Below are 25,332 nucleotides of genomic sequence, written 5' to 3' on the forward strand. Positions count from 1 at the left end.
ATTAACAACGTTGTGTATAATCAATGTGGCTTGTCCTCAAAAGAATGGATTTTCCTCCAATTATTTTGTATAAAACACATGAACGGCTTATTTCTGCCCAACTTTGTTTTATATACCAAAAAGCTTTTCATGTAAAACAAGAGAACGGCTTATGCCTGCCGAATTTACTTTTATATTTTTCTTATTATTTAATAAATATTTGTTTTAATTAAAGTGCGCTATGCGCCCTTCGGATCGATCGAGGACCCAAACAACTTGAAAATTTTAAAATTTTCTGAAATAGTTGAGAAATAATATTTAAATGAATAACTTTGAAAGTGCATGGCACATGTTGATAAACAGTTTATAAAATGGGACATACATAGTGAGATTTTTGAAAGAAGTATATGTGGGTTAACTTTAGAAAGGCCTCAAATATATTCGTGTCATGGAGATACAACCAGCAGCAGATTTGGATGAAGAAGATATTTCAGCAGTTTCATCACGACTGCTATCATTATCATCACCATCATCATTCCTGTTACCGTACCAAACTGATGACAGTAATCAGAATTTCACGCGCATTGATCGTAAATTATACGTTGCTGCGATGAAAGGCGACTTCCAAGAACTCTCCAATGAACAGAATTTGGAGAGTCTGCTCACCCCAAACAAAAACACCGTCCTTCATATACACTTGACTTCTACAACAAGTCAAACAGTTTCAGAAGAATTTGTGACTAAGATTCTTAAGGAGTGTGGATGTCTAGTTCTACTCCCTAACGCCAAGAGAGAAACAGTCCTTCACATCGCTGCAAGGTATGGACACTCCAATATCGCTAAATTATTGCTTGAACATGTCAAAGCTTTTCCACCTTCAGATATTGAGAAAGGTATTGGAGCAGAAAAGAAGTTTATGAGGGCCACAAATAATGAGAAGGACACTGCATTGCATGAGGCTGTGCGCTATCATCACATTGAAGTAGTGAAGACCTTGTTAGAAATGGATCCTGATTACTCCTATGATGCAAATAATGCCGATGAGACTCCGCTTTATCTGGCATCACAACGACAAAATCAGCAAGTGGTGGCTGAGATATTAAACAAAATGAAATCACCGGCATATGGTGGCCCCAATAATAGAACAGCATTGCATGCTGCTGTGATTAACCAAGATATAGGTAGGTACCAAACCTGGCTATGTTCATCTGCTTTGTTATTCGTTCATTTTTTTTTTATGTTAGTTGTTGATAATAATTTCTCATATGAAGCCTATATATTTTTGTCATGATTTCTTCTCATTGTGAAGTATATATATACTAAAATGAGGTATTACACTTTTAAAATAATAAAAAAAATAGTAGTCTTTCACTGCTAGAAATTTTGTAAAGATTTTAACTATAAAAAAATGTATAAGTAAAGCAAAGTCATAGTCCGATTTACTTCATTTTGTGGGCTTTTTATACAATAATTTTAAAATCAAAATACCCAATTTTGATAAATAAATAAAAACAACGTAAGAAACATGCGGCATATAATTTAAATAAATTAAGAATGACAATTAAATAATTAAATATATGTGTAATAGGTGATATAATAATAATAAGATAGAAATATAGAAAATAAAAACATTTTTACAAAAACAGGTTAAAATAAAAAAAATATCTACGTACAAGGTATAGCTTGAAAATTATTTGCGGGACATGAATGATTTTGATTCATTCCATCTGTTGTGTTGTTGTAGTTACAATCGATCTAAAAAAGTCGAAAATAAAATGATAGATATTGGAAGGGAGTTTGTAATTAAAGAGGATTCATATATCATTTTTATAATGATTTCATCTGACAGTAATGGCAAGAGATCTTGTGAAGAATAAACATGTGAGAAAGGCTGTGAAACATGCGGACAAGGAAGGTTGGATTCCTCTTCATTATGCTGTGAAAACAGGGAATTTAGGTTTGACGAAGTTGCTGCTTGCACAAGATGGGAACACAGCATACATGCAAGATAATGAGGGCATGACAGCTCTTCACATCGCTGCTTATGATGGTGATTGGCTTATTATGAACATGATAATAGAATACTATCCAGATTGTTCTGAGATAGTGGATAAAAAAGGCTTGAATGTTCTTCATTATGCTGTCAATGGGGGGAGTGGAACTACAGTGGATATAATCATGGAGAACCTATCGCTAAGCAACCTTTACAGTGAGAAAGACTTTGATGGAAACACACCCATTCATCACCTCACCAATTCCAACCTTATGTGTGAGAGTTTTGTATTTCACCGCAGAGTTGACAAGCTGGCCGTCAACAAGGAAGCTCAAACAGCTCTTGATGTTGCCTATTGTAAGATTGAAGATTCAGATCAATCAGATTTTAGTAGCATATCGATAACAGAGGTAAAAGTTAGCACTTTTAATACTAGTGATTTAATTTTATTAATTTAGTAAGATTTGACTAAAAATTTATCTCATTTTTTAGTTATATATGTGATTTTTTTTCCACATTTTAGCACTCGACTATTATTATTTTATGAATTTTATCATTAATTTTTTTCTCATAAATTTTATCACCCATATTTTTAATTTTGGACATTTAAAAATAAAACAAAATCAATTTTTTGTTATCAATTTTTGTCTTTCGACGTTGTTTTATTATAAACATGATCATAAAATGCACAAAATTTAAAATATAATATTAAAATATACAAAAATTAAAAACTCAAAATAAAAAAAAGGTGATAAAATTTAGATTTGGCCGAATGTTAGAGTGAAGCAAGTTTCATTCTATTGATTTTCTCATGAAGTAATTAAAATTCACATATGATTCCTCACAATTTAATAATTTATATGAATATTATGACCTACCATAGACCCAAATATTAATGCACCATAAAGTCGTTGAAGAATAATATATATATATATATATATATATATATATATATATATATATATATATATATATATATATTAATTTCTAGAGTTAGCAATAGGAGCTAGACATCAGCCTTCCTTAAACTATAACCATATTAGACTTTTTAGGTCCTTCAATTGACTACAAATTTACCTAAATGCAGGACCAAATAAGGTTATTAAAATCGGCTAGATCAAAACAAAGTCAGCGACTAGATCAAAAATCAAAGAACGGGCAAGAAAAGACTCAAAGGGTAGTGTTAACTAAGGAAGCAAAGGAGACTCATCTTTTAGTGGCCACACTCATTGCAACCGTAAGTTTTGCAGCTGGGATTACTGTACCAGGAGGTACCATACAAGATGGTGAAAATAAAGGTAGCCCAGTTTTGGTGCAAAGTAGTTTTTTCAAAGCATTCATGGTATCAAACACCATATCAATGGTTCTGGCCGCTACTGCAGTTTCTATATATCTTTTCACGCCAGTGACTAGAAATAAAAGGAAGGAAAATGCTTTCTCTAAAACAGCCCTCGTATTCACTTTGATCGCCTTAGCAGCAATGATCATTGCATTCATTACAGGCACGTATGTCGTATTGGAATCATCCCGAGTAATTGCTGTTGCAATTTTCCTTATTGGGTTATCCTCTTTTATGTTAGCATACTATGTAGTGGCCTTTTGGCATGGGTATGGCAAGCCACTTCCGCCAACTTGTGGTATCTATCTTAAGTAGACAATTTTTTTTATAGCAGTCTGCAGAATTTGTTTTAGACCCTACTTAAAATAAATTGTACTCTTCAAAAACTAGATACAATTTATCTAGAGTTACAAGAGAGAGTTTTGTGTCTAATTAAATCAAACTAAATAAATTTATTTGATTAATAGGCTCTTTCTAATTTAAATTTAAATAATTGATTTTATTTTTGAATTTATTTATTTATTGAAATTAAACTATTCTAATTATCTGACCAATTATTTTTTATTAGTAATTTCTTTTAGACTTTAGAACTTAAATATTTCTTCTACTTTTATCACTTTAATTTATTTTCATTTTTAAAGATATTTTTTTATCAGTGAAGAAATTATGTAATATAAAGAAAGAGGACAAGTGAGAAAGTTGATTTCGAGGGTTCAGCAGCACCTCCCGAAGAAGAAGAGAAGAAAAAAATACTTGAAATTCAAGGACCAAGCTACTCCTAAAGCAAGGAGAAGGGAAAAGATTCTAATAATTTTCTCATGCATGTCTTGCAGAAGTGCTATTACAATCATATATATAATAGATATCGGGGAACAAGAGCCCGATAATTCAAGACGAAAAGATAAGCAAATCAGAGAATATCCTAACAGTACATAATCTATAATTTATCTTGCTCATATTCTCAATTTTACCTATGTTTCATTTCTTTTAATTTGGTCAAAATTGAACCCCTAGACTTAACATATTGATTTAAGATTTAAGGTAATACAATAATGATTTAATTAATTAAAATATAAGAAATAAAATAAAAAAACAAACAAAATTAAAAATTTAACCAAAATTATGAATTTTCTAAAATAAGGAAATTAAATATCTCTATTTGAAAATAGAGAACACAAATTATGAATTTAAAAAATAGAAAGAACAAATTATATTTAAACTCATTTAATATTATAATATTTAATTATTTAATCAGGATATTAAGTTTTACTACATATTAATTTTTTTACAAAATATAATATTAAATATTTCTAGTTAGTCAAATTTTCTTATAATATATTATATTATATTTATTAAATTATATAAAAAATTATTTAATAATATAATCAACAGTTTGATCTTAACAATAAACTCTTGACTGCTATAAATTTGACTTTTCACATTTCTCTTTGTCAAATTGCAACTCTCATGCACAACACACCATCAACAAAATGATGCGTCTAATCTCATATTTTGCCGCTATTGTAGTTGCTCTTTTATTTTCATTTATACCTTCTTCAGCAGATACTCAAGAAAACTTTGTTCAATGTCTTTACAATTATCCCCATGATAACACCACCACCTCAATCTCCAAGGTTGTTTACACTCAAACCAACTCCTCATACTCGTCTATACTAGATTTTTCCATTCAAAATCTTAGATTTTATAATGTAACCTCAAAACCCCTAGTGATTGTAACACCGCTGGAAGTTTCCCACGTACAAGCCACAATAATCTGTTCCCAACGCCACAACATGCAGATTCGAATCCGAAGTGGAGGCCACGATTACGAGGGTCTTTCATACGTATCCCAGGTTCCATTTGTCGTCCTTGACCTCATAAACCTTCGAGAAATCAAAGTGGACGTAGAAAACCGCACTGCATGGGTTCAAGCTGGTGCAACCATTGGTGAACTTTACTTCAGCATTAGCCAGAAAAGCAACACACTAGGGTTCCCAGCAGGTGTGTGCCCTACTGTGGGCACTGGTGGCAACATCGGTGGTGGTGGCTATGGATTCATGTTGCGCAAGTACGGTCTTGCTGCTGATAATGTAATTGATGCTGAAATAGTTGATGTGAACGGTAATCTTCTTGATAGAAAAGCCATGGGTGAGGATCTGTTTTGGGCCATTAGAGGAGGTGGCGGAGCAAGCTTTGGAGTCATTGTGGCTTGGAAGGTAAAACTAGTCCCAGTTCCATCAACTGTGACAGTGTTTAGGGTTCCAAGGACATTGGAACAGAATGCAACCGAGATAATTCATAAGTGGCAGCTAGTGGCAAATAAACTTGACGATAACCTGATGATTAGGATCCACCTGGCAAGGGTAACTTCAAGTAAAAATGGGAAGCCAACGGTAGAAGCCCAATTTGAGTCCACGTATCTTGGAGGTGTGGATCAGCTCATTCCCTTGATGCAAAAGAGATTCCCAGAGTTAGGTTTGGTAAAAGAAGATTGTACTGAGACGAGTTGGATAGGTTCAGTTCTCTTCATGGGTAATTTTACAATCAGCGGTCCCCCTGAAGTTTTGCTGAACAGAACGCAATTAGTTGGTGTGTTAAACTACAAAGCAAAATCCGATTATGTGAGAGATCCCATTCCTGATGTTGGGTTAGAAGTGTTATGGCCCTTGTTTTATGAAGATGAGGCTCAAGCTGCTTTTGTTCAATTCTCTCCTTATGGAGGTAGGATGTATGAGATTTCGGAATCTGAAATTCCATTCCCACATAGATCTGGAAACTTATTTCATATTCAGTATGGGGTGTATTGGAAAGGGGAAGGGAATGAGGAAGCACAAAAGCACATTAACTGGATTAGAAGAATGTACAGTTATATGGAACCTTATGTTTCAAAGTCTCCTAGAGCTGCATATTTTAATTACAGAGACCTTGACATTGGGGCAAATAACAACAATGGATACACAAGTTACGACCAAGCCAGCGTTTGGGGCCTTAAGTATTTCCTGAACAACTTTAAGAGATTGGCAACAGTGAAGACAAAAGTTGATCCTCTAAACTTCTTCAGAAACGAGCAGAGCATACCTTCTCTTATATCCAAGGGACGCAAATTATAGATTTCTTGATGCAGTAAATGTCACAATAAAATCATCTGATTTGCTATTTAATTTTTATGTGTGTAAAATGTAGCATTCATTCATAAAATAAGCTGCTTTATTTATGTGTATAAAATTCAGCATTTATCAATAATATTCCTGTTTCATATGTACTGAATTATTTTAAAACGTACACTTTCTATAGGTTCATTATATATAACGGAAGACCTTAAATATTAATCATACTTGAATGGTGATATATATATATATATATATACGCAAAACCTTATATTATTAATTTTAAAATATTCATTTTACATATATCAAAATCTAAAAATTGGCTACAAACTTGACGCTAAATGAGACTTTATACAGAGGTTTGAACCTTTAATCTTAGTGTGACACACAAAAATAGACTTTTTTTATCTGAAATAGTTTTGGTTTGGTCGTCACATAAATTGAAGTTATGACCAATAAAAAAAAAGGTTGATGCTAATGTTAGTATTGACGTGGCCGACAATATATTAAATAAAAAGACCGTGCTATAAGTAAATACGAATAATTAAAGTAAGTTTGACTAATATATAGTATCCCAATAATTTTTTAAAAATAATTTTCTTTATTTATTACTGTTATATTAAAATCCTAGATGTTTATAGATTAAAATTATAAAAAGCATAACACATGTCGAAGCTGATACAAAGTTAGTTACCAATCTGTTGAAAGCTGTGCATAGTTAGTGAATATATGGGATACTACGTGCATGAATAGAGGTAGAAAGAAATATTTCGAGTAAAAGGTTAGTTTAGCTCACGAGGGAGCCTGACCTCGAACCAAGGTAGTTATCTTCTTCCTCTCGCTCATAATAATTGGTTTGACCTGCTATCCATGGCTGCCATGCCAGCCCACAACACCCGCCAAACCATCTCTTTCCATGACATCCTCCCCACACAACCATCCACCATCAATCATTTCTGCCAAATCCATTCATTCGATTTAAAACACATCTTCTCCTTATGTATATCCAGCTCAATCCCTTGGAATTGATTTTGAGAGTACTTGGATCCACTTGCTAGCCTTGTGTGGTACCATGGCTCTGCAAACTCTGCAGAGCATGCCAATTCCGACTTTTCCTCCGTCTCCCCCTCACGTGTCTCCTCCTCAATTCACACCACCACACTCCAACGTTCCTCCTCCCCTTCCTATGCCGTCTGCGATTCCACAATCCCATGTTCCTCCTCCCCTTCTATGATGCCCACGATTCCATGCCCCACACCCAGACAACAAAGCCCCACACCCATCCCGACTCCGCTTCCGATGGCTGGAAAAGAAGATGGTCCTGTTATCGGAATTGATTCCGGCACTACCTACCTCCCTGTCAAAGTGTGGTAGCACCACCGTGTCGAACTCATCGCCACTGTTTCTTGTACCAGAACCACACCGTCTTACATTGCTTCTCACCATCTGTCCAACCATTTGTTGCCTCTACCGCTCCACCCCGCCCACCGCCATTACCGCGAGATCCCCTATGAGACATCATCCTGCTCGGTGACATCGTCGTGCACCGGATTCATCTGCGTTGGATTTGGGTTCTCTTTGCTACTGAGACTCAGCATTGCTCTGTTTGTCATGGAGGTCAACGCCTGCCGTCACATCCACTACCACCTCTGCCTACACGCCACTGTCATCGTACCTTTTCTCGCTGAACTTGGACATTCTGTCAGCGACCCACGAGATAACCACGTTGGGGCTTGCGCATGGAAGGCTTCCCCTCTTGCACCTTCCACCTTCCAAAGTCCCATTACATCATTCAATACTCACAATTCACAACCTTGTGACATGCTACTGGTCACTCACCGACTCACGTGCTGGTTTCCATTCTTCACATTTTTTTTTTCCTAAATCGACCCCTGCTTCAGTTTGTTTTTTTGTCCAACACCTTGGGGACAAAGTGTTTTTGATGGGTTAGGAAATGATAAGAAGAAGATGCATGCATGCACTGCCATACACAGCCATAAAACCAGTTAGTTAATTAGTTACAACTGTATTAGGATTATTAGTAGCTGTTACAAAGTTAGTTACCGAGCTGTTGAAAGTTGTTGTATAGTTAGTGAATATATGGGATACTACGTGCATGAATAAAGAGGTAGAAAGAAAGAAATATTTCGAGTAAAATAAAGCTTGACAGTCAACCACGCGTCTTCAGACGATCGAACCAAGATCTTCTTCCTCTCGCTCATAACAAAATAAATAAATATAATTGTCATATAAAATTACATATCATCATCTCTATAATACAATAGCTAATGTACAAAAGGAAAAGATGAAAAATAGTACAAAGTCTTTCTAGTTAGGCTTCATCGTCATCTAAGGACTGATGAAGTACCGCAAGTGTACGATTTTTTTGGATCAACCAAAAGTATTATATATGGTACCAGAGACACCATAATAATTACTAAGAGAACTCCAGTACTTAAAAAACATTTAGCCTCAATGAGAAGACTAAATGTATCCTAACTTTGGATCCCAGCTATATGTTCTTTACTTATTACATATACCATATGATGCATCCCACTATGTGTCACGCATTCATACTCGTTAAGCTATTCGTTGACCCCACGTAGCCATCTTCCATATACCTCACTGGTCCACTGATAATATGAAGCCTGGATTAGATGGGTCGTAAATATCGATATTAGGGTTGGACTTGACCCACGCACGAATGACTTGGCCTTGGCATTGAGCAAAGTTAGCGTTGGTTTGGTGACAAGTTTCATTTTCTAAGAAGAAAATATTTTTAAGCCTTTGCGTTAGATTTGTGTCAATGCAATTAACATTAGCAGCGTCGATGTTGAGATTGATGCTAAATTGAGATGCTAAAATCCACATTTCTTGTAGTGTAATAAATGATGATATTTGTGAATTAACTATTCTAATGAAATTTTTAATTAAAAATATTATATTTACGATATTTGTCAATTATCTATTATAATTTATATTTTAATTATTGGTATTTTTTAAATAAGAGATTGAGGAAGGGAGGGGAATCCTAATTAGGTTGGTGCCCCCTCAATACCCAACATCAATCACTCCTCAAATATCATTAAGAAAAGAATCAAAAAATAAAATGGAAAGACTAGACCAAACTCCATACAAAAGAAACTAACAAAACCTGTATGCAGGGAGAGGAATCATGTTCCTAAGAAAGCCATGCCTAACAAAAGAGAAGAGTGAATCCCATCAAGTATAGTTAACTCGGGACAAGGCACCAAAGTTCGTAAGCTATCCGCGCAAGAATTACTGTCTCTATAGATATATGAGAAAAAACCAAAATTATATCTTTTAAAAAAAAAAAAACATAAACAATTTAGCTAGGACCGGATTCAAACTCAGAAGAGAGGGGAATAATCACAAAAAAAAATAAAATTATCCAACATTTTTTTCTGAATAATACATGCAACAATTATATATCATTAATTTTATATAAAATACTTATAATTTGATATTCCAATAACGATTAAATTTGATCAATAGTCTATCAAAACACATAATGTTTTATAAAAAAATATATAATATCTTTCTTAAATGTCACAAAAATAATTAATAATTAATAATTTAACAATTTATTTTCAATGAATACTAAGTATTCAATAAAAAAAATTTATCTTCCATCTTATTAAGAAGTGTAGTCTTGTTAAAACATTAAATAAAAAATATGAAAAAATTTAAAATCTTTCTTTCATGTAGTGTACATGTGGCCTTTTTTTTAGATTTTGTCAATCTTACCAATGTCCTAACTCGTGATTACACCCATAATTATTGTGTGTTTTCATAATTTAGAAATTATAATAATCTTCAATTAATCCAATGATACTTATTTATGAGATTTAAAAATAAGAACTCCAATTGCATAAAAATAGAATTTAACAATTAGATATTAACAAAGAAAAAATTCATTATATAATAACTAAAATTAAATGAAATATAATATTTAAATTAAATTTCTTAAAAAAGATAAAAGTACAGTTAATTTTATAATTTATAAAGTTAGGAGATAAAAAACTAATCATATAATAACTAAATTTTGATCAAATATAATATTTAGATAAGATTTCTTTAAAAATTATTAATATTTATTTTATAATTTAAAAAATAAAGTTAAGAGATAAAATCTATTTATATTATAATTTAAATTAAAAAAGATAAATGATCACATTTATCCTGAGAGTGTGAAATACTAATAAATTGATCATTGAAAAATAAAAAATTTAAATTCAATTCCTAAATGTGACAATTAATCCTATAGATAATTTAATGATAAATTGGTATACAAATTTTACAACTTATTATCAAATTCATCATAGAAAATAATAATTTAATGATAAAATGGTCTCACAAATTTAATGACATAAATAATTTGGAGCACTTTTACATATTTAATGACTAAATTTACATTTTTATCTTTAAAAAACTAATTTGTCACCACTACATCATACTTTTAGAGACAAATTTAGTTATTTACTCGTAAAAAAATATAATCAAATTTCTTTACTTAATAAAAAATAAAATTTATATAAAATAAACAAATAATATTAATATATTATTTTTTAAAATTGAAAAAGTAAGGAGGATCCACCTTCTACGCAAACGCCAAGGAACAAGCTAGGAAGGGTTTCTCGAAGGCTTGAATAACTAGGTAGGAGTCACATTCAATCCATAAATTCTTCCACTTTTAGTTCATTTATTCATTATTAAATTATATATTTTATATTTACACATTTATTGATGAAATAATAATGTATTATTTTTTGTGATTGTTGTATAATTTTTTATATATGATTATATGGATTAAATATAGGTAATGTATTTTATTATTAAATATTAAATATCTATTAACTTTAAACTGAATATTAATTGTTTAAAATTACACAGGTTTAATTATAATATATCTATTTATTTTGATTGTCTCTAACGGTTTCATTAGTAACTAGAAACGTCATAAATATTGGTTTTTATAATAATTTTAAAATTATTTTTATCCATATTGAAAGTACCAAAAAATTTATAATAATAATTCATACATGATGCTTAATTAACTAAATTATATCCCTTTTATTAATGATTTTAAAAGTAAATATCACTGTAAAAATATTTAATTTTATCAACCGACTAAACTATTAACTATTTAAATTTTTATGTCAAAAATAAAATATTTATAATTTCTTAACCAAATATTAATTCATTTTTAAAATTAATTGTATTTAACCATTTTTTATTTGAATAGTTTTGTAACAGTTTTAAATTATAACCGCTAATATGTAATTAATTATATCATTGTAGGTTCTTATTATAATTTGCTAATGATATTTTTGGAATTAATTATTTTAATTAATTTATAAATAACTAATATTTTATTTATTTACTTATTTATAATATATTTTTTTTAAAATTTCATATAAGTCAACCATATTTAATTATTTCAATGTTTAAATATATTGATTTACTTTGTGCCAATTCCTTCGATGCCCTAGAACATCGTTTACCAATGAAAGTCAAATTTATTAAAAGATTTTAAATTTTGAATTCCTAATTTCTTCTTCTCTCTCCTTCCATTTATTGTATCATGCGATCCCACTTGCCCCTTTTTCCATTAAAGCTTTACGAAGGTGATTTAATGCTAGTAGTATCGATAAAGAGAAGCGATTAAAATTCTTAATTACTAGTTAAGATATTGGTAACCAATATCGTTAAAATATTAATTAATAAATTATATTTATTACATAAATAATATAAAATATAAAATTACATAAATAAAATAGAAAAATATCACAACTTTATTTAACTTGATTCGAGCTTGCACTCTTACATCCACAATTTCAACCTCAATTATTTTCATTTTTCTTACATTCATAATCTCCTCAACTTATAAACATCCTCTGAGCATGATCTTTTTGTTTCATCTAGGGTGATGACTTCTCTTCAAGTTAGGTAATAAAAACTGATTGATTGTGTTTAAATTATTTTTCAAATATTTGGCCGAAAAGGCTAACCATACTCCATTGATGAACCAAGTTGAACATGAGGCGTTCTTTTCCTATGATTGTTAATGTTTATTTTTCCTGCTAGATCATACAAAGTTATTTTTTGAAATATTTTCTCTATTGACATACAGGCATCCACCTAGAGCCACTAAAATAACTCTTACACTTGCTAGTTTAATTTTCCAAGCAATAATAGAGACTTCAGTGTACTGAATATATAACAAAATAAAAAATCCCACAAAGGTTTATTACTTTCTTGTTTTATTCATTTTCTTGAATCACGACTATGCTGTTTTTACTCGCACCACTTTCACTTTTGAAAGTGGTGATTACAGAATGGTGATGGCCATGGTCGAACACAAATGGAGATTCAAGTTGGGTCAGATGATTTGAGTGGTATAACCTATAAAATATATGATAATGGATTGACGACGACCAAGAGCGAAAAATACTTGACGCACAAAGATGGTTATCCACTTGAACACTTTTTCCTTCCTAATTGGCACAGTTGGTCAGGGTCGGTCAATGAGATTTTATGACTTATAATAAAATATTAAATAAAATTTTCTTATATTTAAATATTTAAAAATAAACACATAAATTTATTAAAAATATATTTTTTATTTCATTAAACAAATAACATAATTTAACGAATATGAAAACAAACATCATATTTTTTCTTAAATAACATTTTTATTTAATTTACTCTTATGTTATGAATTACTATTAAAAAATTTATCTTTAAGAAAAATTTTCATATACATAAGCATCAATTATAATTAGGCATGACTAAGGGACATGGCAGGGTGCAGATTTTACTCCCCTGACCCTGTCATTCTCGCAAAAAGTTACCAAACATATGATTTAAAAGATGTTATATTATAGTTTTTAACTCATTAGCATGTACCCTTCTACCGAATTTTATTTAGTTTGTGTAAACTCGTACGGATTTTCTCTCATTTTAAAATTTTAATTGATTAATTATATTTATTATTTAATTTATTTTTTACATTTGATTCCAAAAAGGAAATTCTCTAATTCTCTATCATTTTCATCTATATTAATAAAATATCATTTTATATTAAAATTTAAATATATTTTATTCTTTATTAATATACTAAGTTTAGTCTTATATTCTTTCTAATTTAATTTTTGTTTGTGTTTTTTTAATATGTTAATATATCATACAATTAAAAATCCATACAATATGAATTTATGATTATAACACATTAGGAAAATTAAGTAAAAGAGTGATATTTTTTAATAAGTGTCACATTTTAATTTGGATAAAAAAAAGATATAAAATAAAAAAATAACTAATTTATTTATAAAAATAATATAGAATAATTTTAAAAAGATATATTACAAAACTATATTTTTTTTAAAAATGGCCCCTTTCAATTGTGAACTCAATGCGGTCGCACCTCCACATGACCCCCTAATAGAGAAAACTTGCTAGCTTTCTCTAAACTGACAGTCATACTTCCTTTTGAGAAATGTTTCAATATGAATTTTTCTTTAATTAGAAGCCTCGGAGGCTTAAATTGGGAAGGAAAAAATTGTAGTTATTCACTCCAACACTTTTCACTTTCCAATTGGCACGATTCAAAAAAAAATTGCAAAAAAAATCATACCAATATTCAAGTTATAACAAGATAGAAAAAAAAAATTCAAGCATCAAAATATCATCAATAATAAACTGTGCTAGTTGCAGTAATGCGACGGCGGAGGTGGCAACTCTTAAACTCACAATTTTACAAATATAAGTAGACACTACCATGCACAATAAAAACATTTTATATCAATTAAATTAGACTTTTTAATATTTATCCTAACACACTATTTAATCATGTTTCTAGCGTGTTTTTTTCTTTTCAAAGTTAAAATTTTGAATTATTAGTGTAAAGAGTATTTTGTCAAGCGTTTAAGAATTTTTAATAACATTTTTATATTACTTAATTAAACTTTTATGTGATTATCCAGTTTATGAAAGTTTTATAAATTTATATAGACTTCGAGTTTTTTTTTGTTGTAGGTTAAAAATTATGATTGTTTTCTAACTCACTAAGTTAAAAATTAATGTCGCTCATAATACATAACTGTTGTTGAATCAAAATATTTTTATACAATAAAAATTAAATACAGATTCTTCTACTAAATTGATTATTTTTACTTATATAAACGTAAAGAGATTTTAAATTATTACCTAGCATGCGATTTTATACCACTACACTAATCTTTTGGATTATAAATTCTTGAGTTTAACAATCTTAGTTAAATATTATTTTTTTGATAAAAAATTAAAAATTAAATTTGAAAGTTTGCCTACGCATTTCATCAATGTCAAAGATGACGCTATGGTGCCGACGCTAATTCAGCCATTTCTTGTACTGTTAGGTGTTGTATAAGTGGTAAAAATATGGCCCTAGGAAGCCTAATCAAAAGTTATGATGATTAAGTTAAAATTTGGCCTCTGAAAGTGTGTCCAAATGTAGCACCCCAGAGAATACAAAGAGAATAGGAAAAATATATTTGAAAATTTTACGGAGTATAGACACCTTGAGAGATAGTAAAAAAGAAAGAGAAGTAAGTAATATATATGATTTATAATATGCTATGACAAAAAAAAAAAAGAGGAAAATAAAAGATGCATAATGGGGTATTAATGTTAGGATAAGGTTGCATAGACATCCTATATATGCTAAGTTGACATTTTGAAAGACAAGAAAAAAAATGTAGAATAGATAATACGATTTGATAGAAAAAAGATTAAAAAAACAAAAATTATTAAATAAGTATATATTATATATAGGTTTCCATATATAATTACTTTAATATTATTGAAATCTTCAAATATCCTGTCCAAGAGAATGTAATACGATCTCAAAATGATAACCTCCTCCTTTACAGCATAGGAGTACTCCAGTCCACCCCAATACATGATAAATAATATATATAACACGCATGATATATATATATATATATATATATATATATATATATATATATATATATATATATAGAGAGAGAGAGAGAGAGAGAGAGAGAGAGAGAGAGAGAGAGAGTGAGAGAGAGAGAGAGAGAGATTAATCTTTATTTTAAGACGCATAATTATGATGACAAATTATTCAAGCGCTAGCATGACAATGATGACTAAAATTTCAACCATATTGGCACACCCAATAATCTACCATCATCTGCAACACACCAATATTTCATTAATTAAAAAAGGAGGGAAACAAAATATGGGGATACATATACCAAATCCATATACAATAATTTTAATCTATGCATAGAAGAACCAAACTATTTCAGTAGAAGTCATTTCTAATAAAAGAAGGAATTAAGTCCCACACCACAAAAAAATGATGTATGATTTAACTATACCAAATGAACTTCGTTTACCAGGAGTCAAGATTCTACTGTACAGCTGCGTGCCTGTGCATGAAAATGATGAAATGCGAGTTTGGTCATACTTGTGTTACGTTGAAGTTTCTCTATTTATTAAATTTGTAGAATAATCTCTCTAGTTCGGCACAATAAGGTACGCATTGATAAATGTAGTGTCTAATGCAAGCTCAAAACCCCTTGTCATTGTGACACCACTAGTTGTTTCCCACGTTCAAGCCACCATAATCTGTTCCCAACGCCATGGCATGCAGATCCGAACCAGAAGCGGAGGCCACGATTACGAGGGTCTCTCCTACGTTGCCAAGGTTCCATTTGTGGTCATTAACCTCATAAACCTTCGAGAAATCAAAGTGGACGTGAAAAACAACACTGCATGGGTTCAAGCTGGAGCAACTATTGGTGAACTTTACTACAAGATTAGCGAGAAAAGCAAAACACTAGGGTTCCCAGCAGGTGTGTGGCCCACTATGGGCACTGGTGGCCACTTCAGTGGCGGTGGCTATGGATTCTTGATGCGTAAGTTCGGTCTCGCTGCTGATAATGTATTCGATGCTCACATAATTAACCCGAAGGGTAATCTCCTTGATAGAGAAGCCATGGGTGAGGATCTGTTTTGGGTCATTAGAGGAGGTGGAGGACCAGGTTTTGGAATCATCGTGGCTTGGAAGATAAAACTAGTTCCAGTTCCATCTACTGTGACAGTGTTCAATGTTTGAAGGACATTGGAGCAGAATGCAACAGATATTATTCATAAGTGGCAGCTTGTGGCAAATAAACTTGACAATGGCCTAATGATTAGGGTCAACGAGGTAAGGGTAAATTCGTGATGTTTTATTCCAAAACTCGTGATGTAGATTGCTAACTTACTCTAAGATGGAAGTATCATTACCCTTATTTTATCTCTCTTCTCTTGATTTTTTTTCCTCTATGTCTCTGTCTCTTTATCCCATTCATACACCCCATCTCCATATACTCTGAAAAATGAGATGTATGTTTATCTTTTTCCTTTTATTTTATTCTCCATGTGTTGTGTCATAGTGTGTATCAAATACATGCACCTCATTAAGTAGTATTTATGGTAACTACGCAGTTTTTTTTTAAAAAAATTTAAATCAGAAAAAACATATTATTAAACTGGTACCAGAAGTACCCAGGAATACAAATAAAAGTTGGGGATCTCGTAGACTAAGCACGCAGGTAGCATATATACCAAAAGTTGGATAATTCGAGGGGAGTAATTATTGAGCCATGAGCAACCACACTCATCTTGTTTGTGTCGATCACCAAATCGAATCATCGGTTCTAATACTAGTTGTTGGGTAATTCAAGTAAAGATCGGATAGATTTATACTAATAAGTCATGAACAATCATATAAAAAAAATTAATACCACACTTTAACCCAAAACTTTAAGACTTAGATTTATGGATTTTCGTTTCACTTATATAATACTTAATTTTTTTACTTTTTTTTCTTTACTTTTAAACTTCACCTGACATTTGTATTTCAAAATGCATCATGTATATATGTTGATCCAGCTCGATCCCAACGTTAACATTGTCTTACTGGAAAATTCATGTACAAGAATGAAAAGAGCTTACCTATGCCAGTCATTCATTTGAGAACAGGAAGATAGACTTTCATTGGATGTATGTGGGAGCACTAGGAGGGAATGGAAAGTGAAGTAATAATGTAACCGGACGTAACCAAGGAATTCCAAGATACTAATAAAGAAACTATTAGAATTTGGAAATGTAAGTCTAGAAACTTGTTTTTCCACAAAGTTTGGTCTATAGCGGCTGAGTTTGTCCTATCAATTAATTCCTATTAGATGGTATAATAAGATAAATTAAATAAAAGAGAAACGAAAAAAAATGCTTTCATTCATAAAATTTTAACTTTTTTTTTTATTTTTGGTTATTTATAGTTCAATTGATTGTGACTTTAGATGAAATTTTTCCTTTAACATTAAATGTGAGGAACTGAGGATTATTACTTACACTTAATTTAGAGTTAGTGTGACAGTTATGTGTGGACTGAGATATAGGTTAAATTAAGAAAAAAAGTTTTTTTTTTTTATAAAATTTATCTTTTACATTCCTTGTTTTTCCTACAAATTATTCTAATTAGTATTAAATAGAGAAGATGTTAGATATTTTTATATTTTGAAGATTGCCGTGGAGCTGGTTTAATTTTGAAAAAAAAAAAAAAACACCATTTGGTGTGCTGGTTTATATATGGCTAGAAATTTTCTATCCATCTAATGGATAATGCATGTTAACCGGGGTTGTCTAGAAGTTGGTGACGTTTTAGGTAAAGTTTACGCTTGAATTCTATGTTATTATAATTAATCAATTTTATTCTTCTAATATTTCGAGCTACAAATTTTTAAAAAGTTTAATAATCAAACAATTTCAATATTTTACCCTATGGTAGTTCATTCATTATTATCTTAATTGCAACAGTTAATCTCAAATTGAATAAAAAATGGAGTATTGTGTTCAAATGAGTATATTTAGAGGTGATAAATGAGCCTAAATCGAATAACTCATAAATAAAGTCAAGTTGATCTCTGAAATTTTTTGTCTAAAAAGAATCTTAATCAATTTTGTTCAGCCTAGCTTACGGATTAGGCTGAGTATAATAAATTATAGATAAAAAAAAATATCAAGCCTATTTGGCCTGATAATTTATTTTATTTTATTCCTTGTAGAATCCACATAAATTTAAGAAAAAAATAAAATGAATTCATTTGGTCCAACCAATAAATTTGTAACTTATAAGAAAGTCAGACTAGTCGGCTTCGTTGGCGAGACTGGGCCTAACAGGTCATTGTTTCACTTCTTATAACATCAGCAACGAGGGATCTTGGCACTGTTCGTAGGAAGGGCAATCTCACTTTTGTCTTTGTCTGTTGTAGTGTGTAAGCAGATCGACAACGTGAACGAACTGTTTTTGAAAACGAACCTCCTCGAACGAGTTCTTGGCATTTATTTAATTGTTGGCATGCATAAAAAATAACTTAAGATTCAAACGTTGGGATTGACATTATAGATGTTCTTAGTGAGTTAAAGAATGTATAGAAAAATAATATTTTTTTTAATTAATATGTAGGAAAATAAATAGAAGGATATAGCGGTCCTCCAATCAAAAGATAATTTTCCAAAGAATCGTAATTCTATCACTTCCTTTAGTACACTCTATTCAAATATGCCAGCCATAAACGACCGCATGAGTTGGCTATAAATACCTGAGTTCCCACCAGTTGAAAAGACAAGAAAGGAGACCAAAATGGCCACTTCAATGGTAAAATTAGCTTTCCTTTCTATCACAGTTTTCATTTCAATTTTCCCTTCAGCCTCTACTTCTGCTGGCCACGATAAAGGTTTCCTTCAATGTTTTCAAACAATGTTAGGAGTTGACAACACAACTTCAGGAGTAATATTCACCAAAACTAGTTCTTCTTATGAACCCATTTTGAAGTCTTCTATAAGAAACGCCAGATTCCTAGACACTTCAGTCCCGAAGCCAAACCTCATTGTTACTCCACATAACCTATTCCACATCCAAGTAGCACTGTTTTGCTCAAAGAAAAGTGGCTTACAAGTAAGAATTCGAAGTGGGGGCCATGACTATGAAGGCCTTTCATATGTCTCTCACGTTCCATTCATAATCATTGATCTTTTCAACCTTAGGTCCATAACCATTAACATGGACGAAGAAACTGCATGGGTTGAGTCAGGTGCAACACTTGGAGAACTCTATTATGCAATTGAAAAGAAAAGTGAGGTTCATGGTTTCCCAGCTGGAAGTTGCTCCACTGTTGGTGTTGGAGGGCATTTGAGTGGAGGTGGGTTTGGTACAATTTTCAGAAAATACGGCTTAGCTTCTGATAATATAATTGATGCTCAAATTATAAATGTTAATGGGAAGATACTGAACAGAACACTGATGGGAGAAGATCTCTTTTGGGCCATAAGAGGAGGAGGAGGGTCTAGCTTTGGAGTCATTACTGCATGGAAAATCAAGCTTGTACCTGTTCCTTCAAAAGTCGCAACTTTTGATGTTTCAAGGACCCTTGATCAAGGTGCCACTACCCTTTTCCACAAGTGGCAAACTATTGCTCCCAAACTTCCTAAAGAACTTTTCTTGCACACTGTTGTGGGAGTTACCAATTCAGCTTCTGAAGAAGGTGGAAAAACTGTGGTGGTTTCCTTCTCGGGATTGTATCTTGGGACACCAGAGAATCTCCTTCCTTTGATGCAAAACAGTTTTGCAGAATTAGGTTTGCGGCGCGACAACTTCACCGAGATGACTTGGATTCAATCTGTTCTTTACTTTGCAGGCTTTTCAAAAGATGAGTCCTTGGAGGTCTTGCTTAGGAGAAATCAAACATCTCCATCTTTCAAAGCAAAATCTGATTATGTGAAGGAACCAATTCCGTTGCATGGCTTAGAAGGGCTATGGAAGATGCTACTCTTGGAGAACCCACCACCGTTTATCTTCACACCATATGGTGGAATAATGAGTGAGATTTCAGAATCAGAAACTCCGTTTCCACACAGAAAAGGGAACTTATATGGTATCCAGTATTCGGTGAATTTGGTTTCTAATGAAGAAGCGCCAAAGCATATAGAATGGTTGAGAAGACTGCATGCATATTTGGCGCCGTATGTGTCAAAGTTTCCAAGACAAGCATACCTAAATTATAGAGACCTTGATTTGGGTGTGAACAGAGGGAACTCGAGCTATGAAAATGGAAAATCTTGGGGTTTGAAATATTTCAATTGCAATTTTGAAAGGCTGGCACGAGTGAAGGCAGAAGTTGATCCTGGAAATTTTTTCAGGGATGAGCAGAGCATTCCTCCATTGTAGAAGATGGCAATCACAAATAATAATTAATAAATTATCAAACATTCCGAATGAAGTTGTGATTTGTAAATTCCAAGTGGTCCAAGTGGAGTTATTAATCAGAAAGACAAGCACTCTTACATAATTAATAAATATCAATACGAGATACGAAGTTTGAGCACAGACAAAATTATTGATATAAAAAACATGTTAACTGCCCGTGCGGTAGACCACAGATTAATACTTGAGATTTATAAGATGCTAACAGAGAAGCAGCTGAAGTAAAAAAATAATAATCGGAAAGTTTGTTGGCTAATGTATATGAGTTGATCGAAGTGGTGAGTTAATTAAAAGGATTATTTTGGAATATAAAAACGATATTTTCCTCACGAGGTTACTGTTTTGAGCTCAAATATTTCAGTTATTGTAGGAAAAAAAAATGTGTATTGACTAAGTAAATAAACTTGTGACTTGTATATTTAACTAATTTTAAAAAAATAACTATAACTATAACTAGTTTTACATAACTAGTTATATAAAATTATAACCAATTTTATAGTTATGAATATTTGAAATAACTTATTTTATTTAAAAAATAGTTGTAGTTGTAAAATTATAACTAGTTATGTATTTGATTTTAAATATAATTTGTTATATAACTAGTTATATTCTCATATTTTAAAATAATAACTAATTATATCAAATTATATTTATATTTTAAAAATTAGTTATGGTTATAATACCAACTTATAATCTAGTTATTTATTAGGCATGGTTATAATTATCTAAATATCCAAATCATGAGCACCCTTAGCTAGAAGGTAATTAAGTCTTGACCAATAATTATTTATGTCAAGGACTGAACTTAAGTAATATTTGGACAATCTAATTTTAATTTTAGTACATTAACAACTTGTGTCAAATCACTTGAGGTGGATATATAAGCCTTTTTTTTAATTCATATAATTATATTGAGTTTGATCCGTAACCAACAAACCTAGTGGATTTTATCCGCAAACTCGCAGGCTATCCGTTTAACCTGCTTATTAATTTGTTATGTTGAGATTTTGATATTTAATTTAGGTTTTTCTTGTTAATTTGTTATGTATAACATGTTTATATATTTTAGTGTGATAAATTTTAACTTAAAAATAGATTTTTTTTTACTTTATACATTTTCACTTTTTAAAAATATTTTTAAAAAAATATTTTTTTTTTCAAATTAAGATTTACATTCGCATACCAATCCGATCATCCTTGGACTTTTACAGGCCAGATACAGACTTTGAAAAAAAAATCTTTTTGTTTTGCAAACCTATAATTGGACCAATGATTTCAGGATGACTTCTTGCTTTTGGAACAAATTTCGCAATGAGATTTGAAACCTATTATTATTATCTCATGCATTATACTCCTACTCCAACCCCTACCACCAGGCCAACTCTAGTGTGTTGTGATAACTCTTACCCTTAAATTGTAAGGGTTTTTTTTTATTGAAAATTAAGGGTTAATTACTTAGTGAAAAGTCAACATTTTTTCTGCAATAACTGAAATATTTGAGCTCAAAACAGTAACTTCGTGAGAAAAAAATATCATTTTTATATTTCTAAATCTTTTCATTATTAACGTCATCAATGGGACTCATATACATTAGCTAATAAGCTTCCCGAGTACTATTTTTTACTTAAACTGATTCATGTAAACACCTTATAAAATTTGAAGTGTTTTTATATCAATGTTTATGTACGTTCTGACCTCAAACTCCGTTTGAGTGTCTGTTCTGTTGTCCCTAGCACAACAATCGCTGGAAACCCTTACACTATTGTACACTTTTTAAAGTTAGGTGGGAACCCAAAATGGAATATTGGATTTTATTAATGCTATAAGCTACTACAAGAGTTATTAAAAAAAAAAAGCTACTACGAGAGGTCAAACGAAAATTAATTTTGCAAACCTTTGTGATTAAACTAAGAATTTACAAAGCACAACTTCTGGACTATAGCAATTGAAATTTGCAACGGCTACAGATCATTATTATGGAGAAAACTATGCCTATGACTATGAGGATGTTTGCAGGTCTCAGTAATTTATTATTTGTGATTGTCATCTCCTACAATGGAGGAATGCTCTGCTCATCCCTGAAAAAATTTCCAGGATCAACCCTGGCCTTCACTAGTGCCAGCCTTTCAAAATTGCAATTGAAATATTTCAAACCCCAAGATTTTGCTTTTTCATACCACGGTTTCCCTTGGTTGGCTCCCAAATCAAGGTCTCTATAATTCAAATATGCTCGTCTTGGAAACTTTGACACATAAGGTGTCATATATGCATACAATCTTCTTATCCAATCTATATGCTTTGGCGCATCTTCATTTGAAGCAAAATTCACCATATACTGGATACCATATAAGTTCCCTTTTCTGTGTGGAAACGGAGTTTCTGATTCTGAAATCTCACTCATTATTCCACCATATGGTGTGAGGATCAACAGTGGTGAGTTATCCAAGAGTAGCATCTTCCACAGCCCTTCTAAGCCACGTAACGGAATCGGTTCCTTCACATAATCAGATTTTGCTTTGAAAGATGGAGGTGAATGGTTTCTCCTGAGCAGGATCTCCAAGGATTCATCAATTGAAAAGCCTGCATAGTGAAGAACGGATTGAATCCAAGTCATCTCGGTGAAGTTGTCGCGCCGCAAACCTAATTCTGCAAAACTGTTTTGCATCAAAGTAAGGAGATTCTCAGGTGTCCCAAGATACAGTCCGGAGAAGGAAACCACCACAGTTTTTCCACCTTCTTGAGAAGCTGAATTGGTAACTCCCACAACAGTGTGCAAGAAAAGTTCTTTTGGAAGTTTGGGAGCGATAGTTTGCCATTTGTGGAAAAGGGTAGTGGCACCTTGATCAAGGGTCCTTGAAACATCAAAAGTTGTGACTTTTGAAGGAACAGGTACAAGTTTGATTTTCCATGCAGTAATGACTCCAAAGCTAGACCCTCCTCCTCCTCTTATGGCCCAAAAGAGATCTTCTCCCATCAGTGTTCTGTTCAGTATCTTCCCGTTAACATCTATAATCTGAGCATCAATTACATTATCAGAACCTAAGCCATATTTTCTGAAAATTGTACCAAACCCACCTCCACTCAAGTGCCCTCCAATACCAATAGTGGAACAACTTCCAGCTGGGAAACCATGGACCTTACTTTTCTTTGCAATTGCATAATAGAGTTCTCCAACTGTAGCACCTGATTGTACCCATGCAGTTTCTTCGTCCATGTTAATGGTTATAGACCTAAGGTTGACAAGATCAATGATCAAGAATGGAATGTGAGAATGAGAGACATAAGAAAGGCCCTCATAGTCATGGCCCCCACTTCGAATTCTTACTTGTAAGCCACTTTTCTTTGAGCAAAAGAGTGCTACTTGGATGTGGAATAGGCTATGTGGTGTAACAATAAGGTTTGGTTTTGGGGCTGAACTGTTAAGGAATCTGGCGTTTCTTATAGAAGACTCCAAAATGGGTTCATAAGAAGAACTAGTTTTGGTGAATATTACTCCTGAAGTTGTGTTGTCAACTCCTAACATTGTTTGAAAACATTGAAGGAAACCTTTCTGGTGGCCAGCAAAAGTAGAAGTTGCAGGGAAAATTGAAATGAAAAGGGTGAGAGAAAGGAAAACTAGGTTTACCATTGAATTAGCCATTTTTCTTATCTTTTCATCTGATGGGAACTCAGGTATTTATAACAAACTCTGGCGGTTTACGGCTGGCATATTTGAATGGAGTCTTTCAAAAGATAATTAAGAGTCATGATTCTATAAAATAATCTTTTGCTTTTTCCAGCAAAGATTAAGGAAAAAGATATCAAGATTGTTATATCCTTCTGCTTCTTTTTTCGAAAGATCTAAACATACAAGACTATAACAAACCCGAAAATTAAACTGACTAAAAAACAATAGTCAAAGTTTGGTATTTGATAAATCAATTCAATTTAATAAAATTAAAAAAAAAATATATATCTTAAAATTAAAAGAAAAACCAGACCGATAAGAAATTGGAAAAAAAATTATTGACATGAATATAATTTTGAATATGATTTTTTTTAAAAAAAGAAATTGATTCAATTTAATTCAAACAGAATATCTTTATCTTTATATTAACAAAAGTAAAAAAGTTTTGAATGAAATCTTTGTACATTTCAATGAGAAGTTTTTAAATTTTTTTAGATTATTTTTTTATAATTTTAAATTATTTATTATCAAATAACTATTATAATTATTTTTATCTTTATATTATTAAAAAGAAAGATATCTTTGAGGAAAAACTTCGTAGATTTCAGTGGAAAATTTTCATATAATTAATTTTATAAAATTTCTTATAATTATAAATTAATTATTATCAATAAGATTTGAAATTCTGAACAAATAAATTTATGATAATTAATAATTATAATTAATTATTATCAAATAATTATAATAAGTATTTAAATTTTTGCCAAAATACACTTCCTTAAAATATCACATACCTTATATCTATTTGTGAAAAATATATTTAATTAAGATATTTTTTTAACAACCATTTGAGTTAAAATAGATAAATATAATTATCATGTAAATTTATTTTTGATATACTAT

The 25,332-nt window shown here is 31.3% G+C and overlaps 5 protein-coding genes across 5 annotated transcripts; 4 read left to right on the forward strand and 1 right to left on the reverse strand.

The window, feature by feature from the left end:
* Nucleotides 1-427: 427 nt before the first annotated feature.
* Nucleotides 428-3,626, forward strand: LOC102664786 (ankyrin repeat-containing protein At5g02620). The gene is made up of 3 exons (XM_006586291.1): nucleotides 428-1,160; nucleotides 1,829-2,382; nucleotides 3,060-3,626. The coding sequence occupies exons 1-3, from the start codon at nucleotides 428-430 to the stop codon at nucleotides 3,624-3,626; spliced, it is 1,854 nt and encodes a 617-aa protein (XP_006586354.1).
* A 1,175-nt stretch (nucleotides 3,627-4,801) lies between these two features.
* Nucleotides 4,802-6,421, forward strand: LOC100810481 (berberine bridge enzyme-like 8). The gene has a single exon (XM_003532590.2). The coding sequence runs from the start codon at nucleotides 4,802-4,804 to the stop codon at nucleotides 6,419-6,421; it is 1,620 nt and encodes a 539-aa protein (XP_003532638.2).
* A 9,492-nt stretch (nucleotides 6,422-15,913) lies between these two features.
* Nucleotides 15,914-16,733, forward strand: LOC102665058 (tetrahydrocannabinolic acid synthase). Its single transcript, XM_006586292.4, has one exon. It carries the CDS (start codon nucleotides 16,098-16,100, stop codon nucleotides 16,566-16,568), a length of 471 nt encoding a protein of 156 aa, XP_006586355.1. The 5' UTR covers nucleotides 15,914-16,097; the 3' UTR covers nucleotides 16,569-16,733.
* A 2,399-nt stretch (nucleotides 16,734-19,132) lies between these two features.
* Nucleotides 19,133-20,804, forward strand: LOC100811019 (berberine bridge enzyme-like 8). Its single transcript, XM_003532591.5, has one exon. The coding sequence runs from the start codon at nucleotides 19,143-19,145 to the stop codon at nucleotides 20,724-20,726; it is 1,584 nt and encodes a 527-aa protein (XP_003532639.1). The 5' UTR covers nucleotides 19,133-19,142; the 3' UTR covers nucleotides 20,727-20,804.
* A 2,008-nt stretch (nucleotides 20,805-22,812) lies between these two features.
* LOC100811558 (berberine bridge enzyme-like 26) lies at nucleotides 22,813-24,402 on the reverse strand. The gene has a single exon (XM_003532592.5). It carries the CDS (start codon nucleotides 24,400-24,402, stop codon nucleotides 22,813-22,815), a length of 1,590 nt encoding a protein of 529 aa, XP_003532640.4.
* Nucleotides 24,403-25,332: the final 930 nt, after the last annotated feature.

The sequence above is a fragment of the Glycine max genome, chromosome 8 (assembly GCF_000004515.6).
Source record: "Glycine max cultivar Williams 82 chromosome 8, Glycine_max_v4.0, whole genome shotgun sequence".
NCBI classification, from domain to species: domain Eukaryota; kingdom Viridiplantae; phylum Streptophyta; class Magnoliopsida; order Fabales; family Fabaceae; genus Glycine; species Glycine max.

Bases quoted from the DNA above. Each gene is read 5' to 3' on its own strand.
- LOC100811558 (XM_003532592.5), bottom strand. From the start codon at position 24,402: ATGGCTAATTCAATGGTAAACCTAGTTTTCCTTTCTCTCACCCTTTTC.
- LOC102664786 (XM_006586291.1), top strand. From the start codon at position 428: ATGGAGATACAACCAGCAGCAGATTTGGATGAAGAAGATATTTCAGCA. The intron at 1,161-1,828 runs GTAGGTACCAAA...TTCATCTGACAG, and splicing joins TGTGATTAACCAAGATATAG to TAATGGCAAGAGATCTTGTG. The intron at 2,383-3,059 runs GTAAAAGTTAGC...ACCTAAATGCAG, and splicing joins GTAGCATATCGATAACAGAG to GACCAAATAAGGTTATTAAA.
- LOC100811019 (XM_003532591.5), top strand. From the start codon at position 19,143: ATGGCCACTTCAATGGTAAAATTAGCTTTCCTTTCTATCACAGTTTTC.
- LOC100810481 (XM_003532590.2), top strand. From the start codon at position 4,802: ATGATGCGTCTAATCTCATATTTTGCCGCTATTGTAGTTGCTCTTTTA.
- LOC102665058 (XM_006586292.4), top strand. From the start codon at position 16,098: ATGCAGATCCGAACCAGAAGCGGAGGCCACGATTACGAGGGTCTCTCC.